The sequence below is a fragment of the Lonchura striata genome, chromosome 14 (assembly GCF_050655825.1).
Source record: "Lonchura striata isolate lonStrDom1 chromosome 14, ASM5065582v1, whole genome shotgun sequence".
NCBI classification, from domain to species: domain Eukaryota; kingdom Metazoa; phylum Chordata; class Aves; order Passeriformes; family Estrildidae; genus Lonchura; species Lonchura striata.
In genome coordinates this window covers 14,110,572-14,120,106 of record NC_140716.1, presented here as the reverse complement: position 1 = coordinate 14,120,106, position 9,535 = coordinate 14,110,572, and the positions used below count along the sequence as shown (strand labels likewise).

At 51.7% G+C, this 9,535-nt stretch overlaps 1 protein-coding gene across 1 annotated transcript; it reads right to left on the bottom strand.

Annotated features, from left to right (window-relative positions):
- Window positions 1–916: 916 nt before the first annotated feature.
- Window positions 917–9,302, bottom strand: INTS15 (integrator complex subunit 15). The gene is made up of 6 exons (XM_021550051.4): window positions 9,029–9,302; window positions 7,412–7,633; window positions 5,944–6,109; window positions 3,783–4,310; window positions 2,119–2,158; window positions 917–1,598 (listed from the first exon to the last, which is right to left on the bottom strand). The coding sequence occupies exons 1-6, from the start codon at window positions 9,218–9,220 to the stop codon at window positions 1,409–1,411; spliced, it is 1,338 nt and encodes a 445-aa protein (XP_021405726.1). The 5' UTR covers window positions 9,221–9,302; the 3' UTR covers window positions 917–1,408.
- Window positions 9,303–9,535: the final 233 nt, after the last annotated feature.

Here is a 9,535-nt window from a genome sequence, read left to right as displayed (position 1 = left end):
CACGCCCCTGGGTCAACTGGCCGGAAGTTTCCCTCAGTCCTTCAAAGGGACAGCAAGCAGAACTGTCGTACAGTGTAAGGGCTTGATGCCGTTCATGGTTCTAATCCTGAAATTAGAAGTTCTTAAGGGTTTTTCCTTGTTGAAGTTCTAAAAAGTGAGACGAGGCAGGATATTTCAGTCAGAAAGTACCTAAGATTGCTTAGTCCAACTGCCTGACCAAAAGTTAAAGATCCTATTTTTATTGTGGGTTCAGCTGACCTGCAGGTTGGACTAGGTGATCCCCAGAGGTGCCTCCCAAGCCCAGCTACTCCACGATTATTATTAACCTCCCACTTCCACAGTCTCCTTGCCAGCTGTTCCATTCAAGTCAGATTTTCCCACCTTCCAGCTAATTTGCACATTTTTTGCAGCCAGTGTGGAACCACAGATGCCACATCTCACACAGGACAGCAGCAGCAGCAGAGGTCTTTGTCACCACCTCTGATGTGTAGGAAGAGCTCCTATTTTCCTGCTTTTTCATCCTGCAGAGGGGGCTCAGAGAGGCCCAGCAGGACCACAGAAGGGCTGGACACCACCTTTGGTGAGCTCTGCTGTCCTTCCCAGGATGATTCCATGCATTCCCCTGCTGCACTCAGAGCTGGCCAGCACAGCACTGCTAGCCTTTGGCCAGTTTTGCAGCCAGCATTAACAAAACACCCCAGATCTCACCCCAAATTCTCAGGAAGCACTGAGTGAGGTGTGTACTGGGCATTTCCTCAGCAGGGAAGTCGATGGGTCACTGCAGCTCCAGATGGGTTTTGTCCCCACCCCAGCACAGGCCTGACAAGCTGGACCTTCTAATCACTGGAAAAAGAATCCAATTGTCTGAAATTGTTCTAATTCTTCTAGTTGTTCGAAGAAGAAAGCAGCAGATGTCTTTTATGCTTCTTAAATTGTTTCCTTTAATAGGAAGTGCTGCTTTACTCTACCTTGTGCTTCAGAAACAAACGTTTGCCTTCCAAAAATATACAGTGTACACATACTCTGTAGCTATAGATACAAACATTTACAAAGAAACAAGCAGGCTGGAGTGGAATAGCTTGGAAAAAAAATCACACAAGGCCTTCCCTTCTGGCCCTCCCACAGCCAGAGCAGCCGTAAACAGCTCGGGCCTGCTGCAAAACACCATTGAGGGACATCCAACAAACTTCCACACACTGCAGAGGTTTGGAATTGATGTTGCCTGTTGCCATCCCCTCCTTTTGTCCCTGGGATCTGCCTCGGTATCTGCATCCCGCACCCAGCCCCAGCGCTGCCCCAGGGCGCGGGCGGAGCCCAGCCAAGCTCCGAAGAGGAAAACGCGGTTCCGGGCGTTCGCTTTTTGTCTCGGAGGCTTCCCGGGACCCGGGGAAGCCGGGCCGGCCGCGGGCTAGCGGAGGGGGCGGTAGGGGAAGGTCATGCCCGGGATGAAGCTCTGCACGGGGTGCGCGGGCAGCGCGGGCAGCGCGGGGTGCGCGGGGTACCCCAGCGGAGGGGTGTGGATGTGCGGGTAGAACCCCGGGGGCAGAGCCCCGTGGGTCGGCTGCTGAACTGGGCCTGAAATCACCAGCTGGAGCAGGCTGTGGAAAGAAATTCAGACAGGAGATTATTAGAGGAGCTTTTGTCGTGGTTCTAAGGATAACTCACATCCAACTCACAGCGCTGCTGAGAGCCAGGAGAACAGCGACACAGTTCTGTTCTTTACAGCTTCCAGATTTTTTATCATTTTCCCCCTTTTTTTGCTCTTTTTGCAAAAAGGTAAGAAGCAATTGAGCTTAGAGGCAGGTAAAACCAGTGGGGAATTAGAGATGGGACAATTTAGGGGCAAGTTTCTGGCTGGAATTCCATTTCCATTTCTTGTGCCTTTGTTCTAACACAGACTGGGAAAGATCACCCACAGGTGGGAGCACTGAAGCCCCTTTCTGTCAGGAATTCAGGGAAGAAGTCAGCACTGTGTCACCTTCATCCTCATGCTAAAGTGCATGTGAATAAAGGCCAAATTCCACAAAGACAAACTTTTAGAGGAGATTTTTGTCTCAGCAGCCCTTGAGTGTCTTGGAACATGCATCAAAGCCAACACAGCTGCAAAAAGTCTCTTACTTGTTATGTGGTAGCCTGGAGCATACAGTCCTCAAGTCATCTGAAAGAGGACACAAGATTAATAATAAGGATAAAGCAGAAATTACAGTGGTTTTCCTCTCTGCTGTCTTTTCTAAGAAGGTCAGATTACTGAATAATCATTAATCGTACTGAATAATTACTGATTACTAAATCTGTCAATAATCTGTCATCACCATCAGTCAGCAAGAGATCCGGAACCTCTCTCAGGCCCAAAACCTTCATAGGAGATAAAATGTTTCTCCATTTCACTAACTTTCCCCACCAGCCCCTTTATTGTTATATATGTTTGACATTTAAGACAGATAAGCCTTAGGATGGATTTTGCAATACCAACACATGAACAAAAAGTAACTGAGACATAGGAAGTACAAGGTGTGACTCTGCCCAGTGCCTGTTTTGTATTGGTTTGGGTTTTTTTAACCACTGCTTCTGTAAAGAATGGGTTGGGGTTTTCTTGCTGGTATCTATCAACTAGAAATTGCACCTTTCTACCACCTCCAAACTTCTGCTAAAGCAGAATAGCTAGAACCAAGGAATATCCCATTCGATAAAGTGTTTTCAGGAATGGCTTGAGAACAAACTCCTGCCTTTGTAGACAAACACAACCCCAAAACACTGAAATATCTGGTATTTCAGCAGCCCCTTACACTGAATTACCTTCCACAGAAAGAGCAACTGCTCAGAATGTTCCAGCTAAGACCAAATACAGCTGAAATCAGCCCTCAGATCAAAAACCTCTGATTTCTGTTTGTTCTTATAACACTAAGAGTTACTTTATAAAAGATGAGGACGAAGAACAGTGAAATTTGACCAGCAGCACTGGTTCAGCCAGGACAAAAGCATCAGATCCCTGCTTATGCAGAGGCCACTCTCTGCAGCTGTGGTCTGCACTTAATGTTCCAGGTGTTGGAGAGCTTCAAGCCCTCTGGTGTAACCTAAAATTGTCTGTTTTCAAGAGAATATCACAGGAAAAGAGCCTGTGTGACTGACCCTGCCCTCTGTTGGGTCACTTCCCTTTTATCTCTCTGCATGTCTTTTGGGAAGAACTGGCTTTGGAGACAGGAAAGCCAGACAAAAGCCACGTTAGCAGACCATTTTTACTGAGTTAAAACTAAATTTGGACAGCCTGTAATGGGGTCTCATTATAGGTGAGCTGAAGTCCCAGAAGTTTCAGTTGAAGAGGTATTATTTGCTTTTCAAATTCTTTGTCTAGCACACCCACCCAGGGTTTTATGTGCTTCATGGCCTCTCCTCCGGCAGGCAAACTCGGAGAACTTAAACTGAAGCAAAATCAAACAGTGCTTTTTAAATAGCTACAGGCAATTCTGAGGAGAACAAAGTGTCCCCATGGCAGACACCCAGATACAGCCCCTGGTGCACACTGCAGGGCTGTGGATCAGTCCCCAGCTCTGCAAAGCCATGCCTGACTCACCCACAGCAGTGATCTCTCCTTTCTTACTCTCCATCCAGCTATTTTTCCTGAATTATTTTGTCCACTATCACTTTCTAACAAGGGCAAATTATTAATTATGCTGTAAACACCTTGATCTTTACTTCCCTCACCCCAAAACTGCCTCTTACAAGTTCACTCTGGAAGAGAAGAATCCCATGCCAGGTCTCTGCCAGCCCCACAGACAACTCACCTCTGGTGCACAGCAGAGCTCCTGATGCCATGGCCACTTGCAAAGCCTGAGCCAGCCTGTCCAGAGCAAGTTCAATCTCTTTGGATGCATTGAGAGGATTGAGTTCATCAGACAGTCTGTTAATGTCCTCCACCAGAGGAACCACGTGGTCAAAGGGTACCAGCCCCAGGCGCCCATAAAGGTTTTTCTCTGTTAGATGCCCCTGGAGCATCATGAGGACCTGCAGGACACTCAGATGCAGCTTGGAATACAGCTGGTGGCAATCCCTATCTTCTCCTGAAGCCGAGTCCTTGGCAATTTTGTCGGGAGCGTGTCCATTGGAGAGTGAGGCTTTCTTCTTCCTTTTGTAGGCCAGGGGAGCCTTGACGCACCAGCGGATGAGCCCGGTCAGCGGGGTGAGCTCCAGAAAGCCAATGGGCAGGTTGGCTGCTATGGGAGTGTTCAGGAAGGTGATGAGGATCAAGCGAGGGTCCTCAAAGATCCAGGAGACAATCAGCTCCAGCAGATCCGAGGGAGGGATGAGATCATCTGGAGACAGGAGAGTTAATGTTGGGTGAGCTGAGCCTTGCACTGAAGCACAGGACTTTCATTTAGGCTCTAATGAGTCTCTCGCACACACCCGTCCTATGCTGTCCCAATTACAATTTCTGAACCTCCCCAGTTCTGCTGGTTTTCCCAAGACACCAAAGGTAGTTTGTTCCAGGGAACACACAACCATATTCTTGTCACCTTCCCCACCTATTCCAAAGACACCACCAAACACTGATATTTATCTCCTTTCCCAGCAAAATTCTTTTGTCATTTTCTTCTCTGCCACCCATCATCTGCTCATTTTTTCCATAATTTAAATCTCCATTTATCCCTTGCCACAGGAAGTACAATGGGCAAGGGAAATAGGAAAAGCTTATTGGGTGAAGAGAAGGAAGTGCCGATAACTCATTTCTTTTAATACTTACTTACCTAAACAAACATGTCTTGTGGAAAAACACAATGCAACAACACAATTACATGACATATAAAGGATTATAAGATCACATAAAGCTTCAGGTGAGAAGTGAAAGATGGTCACGAACTTGACTACAGACAACAGAAACCCTGACACATCATCCTCTCACAGGGGGAATGCTGCATTGGAAGAGCAAGCTCCCTTTTCTTGTGTCACCAAAAACATCTCTAATAAAATAAGGAATTAAAAATTACTTCTTATGACTCAAGTTATTTCCTTTCTGACATGATGATGGGATATAAAATATGGTCTGAGCTCTACCAAATACTTTATAAAAACAACATAAAGGCTGAGCCTGAACCTCTCTTTTATTCTCAGTAATGCCAAGCTGCTTATCTGGAGAAGAGTGTGCCAAGCATTTCCTTTATCAATAACAGCATTTGCTTTTCTGGATTATGGGTGGTGTTGGTATTTGGTGTATGGCTGTTCTCTTGTCTACCCTGAGCTTTCTGTGACTGAGTAGAGCTAAATCAATCTTACTTTAGACACCCACACGTGTCTGAGCAACACCCTGAAACAGGCTGTACCACTAGCAGGTCACACACACAGTTAAAGAGTGCACTGGAGTTATGTTGTTGATTGTGTTTCTCATCACTGCTCCAGTCTGCCAACATTCAGAACTTGTTTCTCCCCTTTTTGGAAGGGATTAGACTGACAGGCAGCCTTGAGTCCCTCTCAGGGCTGACAGAGCCCAGACAGATCAACTTTCCCTCCCAGAGCTGCTCAGTCAACAAGGTCCCCTGTCCTTTGCCCTCTGGGGAGGACAATGCCCTTTGTGTCAGATGTTCCTGGCTGCTTCTCCAGCAAAGACTTTCCCTTGTTTCCCAAAGAGGCGGTGGACTCCAAATCCCTGCAAGTGCCCAAGGCCAGGTTGGACAGGAGCAGCCTGGTCTAGTGGAAGGTGACCCTGCCCATGGCAGGAGTAGACCAAGATGAGCTTTAAGTCCATTCCAACCCAAACCAGGCTGGAATTCTAAGTCAGACAAAGACTGGTTATTTTTATCCTCACCCCAGAGCCAGATGAAGCAACAGCCACACCTCTGAGCTTCCTCTGGCAATAGTTACATGGTAACACCTCTTTTCGAGCTGCATCTCGCAACAGTTAATTCATGGTGCATTACACTGCACCTCTCACTCAAAAAGATGCACTTTTACCTGAAGAGAGGTCGTAGAGAGCTGTGACTGATGTGATGAACTGGCAGCAGAAGCGAGGGCTGGCAGTGAAGATCTGCTTCAGGGTCTGGATGGAGCCTGGCACCAGGTTGCAGTAGTCATCGACCAGGGCTCGGGCCAGCCTCACACAGAACACAGCTGGGGTCCGCTGCAGGGACAGCACACGGGGACACAGATCACACCCTGGCACAGGCTGCTCCAGCAGCTGTGTCCCCACCTTCCCCCCGTGCCATTGCGCTGCTGTGGTTGCTCTCTCTCAGCACATCAAACACCCACTCTCACAGAAATAAAACCATTGTACTGCAATATCAAAATAGATGGTGATATCTTGAGTTTACTGTATCGCTGGCTTAAAACTGAAACCTTTTAGATCAATATTTTGACTTGGAGATTTTTTTTTTTACTACTTCTGCAATATTTCTTCCTTGTGAGGGCGGTGAGACCCTGGCACAAGTTGCCCAGGGAAGCTGTGGCCTCTCCAACCCAGCCTGGAAGTGTTCAAGGCCACACTGGACAGGGCTTGAAGCAACCTGGGATAGTGGAAAGTGTCTTTGCAGAGCGTGGAATGGGATGAGCTTTAAGGTCCCTTCCATCACAAACCATTCTGTAGTTTCAACCGGTTCAGTCCCAGAGCAATTGGTTCAGTTGCCATGCCTGATTTTTTTAATGTGGAAAATAATCTGTGCAATCCTAACATCACTTAAAAGTTGCCATCTGAAATAAAAATACACCTTCTCCTGCTATCCAGGCTGTATCCCATCCTGCCCTCCCAAAGGTTCACCATGGGGGAGAAAAAGGACCCCAAGGAAACAGGAGATCTGCCTCCTCCCACCTTCCCTCCCAGCACAGCCTTCCTGCTCTTGCCCCGTGTCAGCTGTGACTTCTGCACATCCCAGGGCAGCAGGAACAAAGGTGCTCTTCCCAAAGCCCACAGCCAGGAATCTCAGTGGGAAAGGAAAAGACAGAGGAGATCTCCAACCTATTGCATTCACAGAAGAGAGATATGGGTATTTTGTGCCCCAATTTCAGGACAGGGTTTGCCTCTTCCACACACAAACCTGCACATCAGGAAGGGTGCATTTCCCAAACTCCAGAGTCAGCTTCTTCAGGCAACGTGACCATAACTGCCAAGGTTTGTTCCCTGCTTTGGTCAAACCCTCCACTGAGCCCTTTCAATATGCAGGGTTTGGGGGAGATTATTAAAACTTTCACTGACAGTAAAAAGCCCACCCAAACAATTTTTTTCTTCCATCGCAGCACATGAATGGATTGGCAAAGCTCTCCCTGATGCCAGAGCACAGGAATGGGCATGAGCACAGACATGGGGGCAGCTGAAACTGCCAGGGAGGAGCAGCTGACTGTGACCAGCTGTGCTCCAGCTCACTGTGCCCACTCTGGAGCACGCCCTGATCCCCTCCCCAAGGCATCCCTGCCTGCCCAGGAGCTGTACCTGCAGCCAGAAGGCAGCACACTCCAGCACAGGAACCCTGCAGATAGCCACTGCCATGGACACCAGCTTCCCCAGCAAAGCCATCCTGCTGTCATCTGCTTTGTTCCCCTGGGGGCTGAAGAGAGATGAAAAGATGACCTGCCGGACTGAATCCTTGGTCTGCTCTTGGAAATAATTGCACATGATCTCAAGGAGCTGAAGTTCCTGGAGTGGGGTCAGCCTCTGAAAGAAAACAAAAGCAAAGCTGTAACATACACTGAGCCTCTTGAAGGACCACAAACCAAGTGAAAAGACAGGAACAGTAAAGGCTGAGAGCTTCCCTTTGGGCTGAGGGATTTAATCTTTATGCACAGCACACACATCCAAGCTTCTTGAACCACCAGTGTATTTATCTGGTGACACTGAAGAGCTCCAGGTTTCATCTGAACACCCGGATATCCAAAGCTGGTGCTTGCTGCACCTGCAAGGGCTGCCCACCAAGTGAGACACTGCTGAGGGGGAAATATTTCCTCCCTCTGCAAATAACAGCAGTGAGGACACTGCTGGGCAGCTGGGGGCAGAGCTGGACTCGGCAGTACTGAGGGCCCTCTACCCCAGCAGTTGTGGCTTCTCAGTGCTCATCTCTGAGCCCCCCATCCCAGCTCCATCCCAAAACCCTGCCAGGCCCAGCTGCAGCACTCAGGGGCTGTGGGCAGTCCCCAGAGCCCCCACCACAGCAACTCGGGGCTTGGAATTCTGCCCAAGTCATCAGGGACTGGCCACCAGCCCCCCCCCCCCGCCAAAAAACCTCAGTCACCAGCACCCCAGGGACCCTGTGCTGTGTGTTGGGGCCTCGGGCTCCAGCAGGAGAGGTTCTGGGACCCAATCCTGCCCATCCAAGCCCTCGGGCTCCAGCAGGAGAGGCTCAGGGACCCAATCCTGCCCATCCAAGCCCTCGGGCTCCAGCAGGAGAGGTTCTGGGACCCAATCCTGCCCATCCAAGCCCTCAGCCTCCAGCAGGAGAGGCTCAGGGACCCAATCCTGCCCATCCAATCCCTCAGCCTCCAGAATCAGAGGCTCTGGGACCCAATCCTGCCCATCCAAGCCCTCGGGCTCCAGCAGGAGAGCCTCAGGGACCCAATCCTGGCCATCCAAGCCCTCGGGCTCCAGCAGCAGAGGCTCTGGGACCCAATCCTGCCCATCCAAGCCCTCAGCCTCCAGAATCAGAGCCTCAGGGACCCAATCCTGCCCATCCAAGCCCTCAGCCTCCAGAATCAGAGCCTCAGAGACCCAATCCTGCCCATCCAAGCCCTCAGCCTCCAGAATCAGAGCCTCAGAGACCCAATCCTGCCCATCCAAGCCCTCAGCCTCCAGCAGTAGAGGCTCTGGGACCCAATCCTGCCCATCCAAGCCCTCAGCCTCCAGCAGCAGAGGCTCAGGGACCCAATCTTGCCCATCCAAGCCCTCGGGCTCCAGCAGCAGCCCGCGCCGGGGGGAGCCTGTGCCGATCTGAGGCCTCAGGTTCCAGCGGGGATCCTGTCCTGGCTCCTGCGGCCTGCGCTCCATCCCCGCTGCCCGGGGCCGCGTCCCCGCGGCTGCCGGGCCCGTGCCGCCCCGCCCGGCCCGTCCGTGTCGCACCTTGGGCGGCGCGCCGCGCTCCTTGGGGACCTGGAAGAGGAACTCCTCCAGCAGGTCGGTGGGGCCCTTGTCCACGAGCGGCAGCGGCGAGTTCTGCAGCTGGCTGCTGAAGTAGATGTCGAGGTGGTAGAGCACCTCCTTGGCGGCGCTGAGCGCGTCCCGCCGCAGCAGCGAGTGCCGGATGTCGCTCATGGCCCCGCTCCGGCTCCGCTCCGGGCTCGCTCCCGGCTCCGCTCCCGGCTCCGCTCCGGCCCCGCTCCGGCCCCGCTGCCGCGGCCTCCCCCCGGCGGCGCGGCCGTACGGCGGCCCGCCCGGGACAAACGCGGCCGCGCGGCGCCGCCGCCGGCAGCGCCCCCTGGCGGGCCCGCCCGCGGGGGAACGGGGTCACCGGACATGGCGACAGCTCGCCCCGGGACCGGGACAGGCCGTGCCAGCCCGGCAGGAGCCTCGCCCTGAGCGGGGCTTGGCCCTGGACATGGGGACAGCTCGCCCCGGGACCGGGACAGG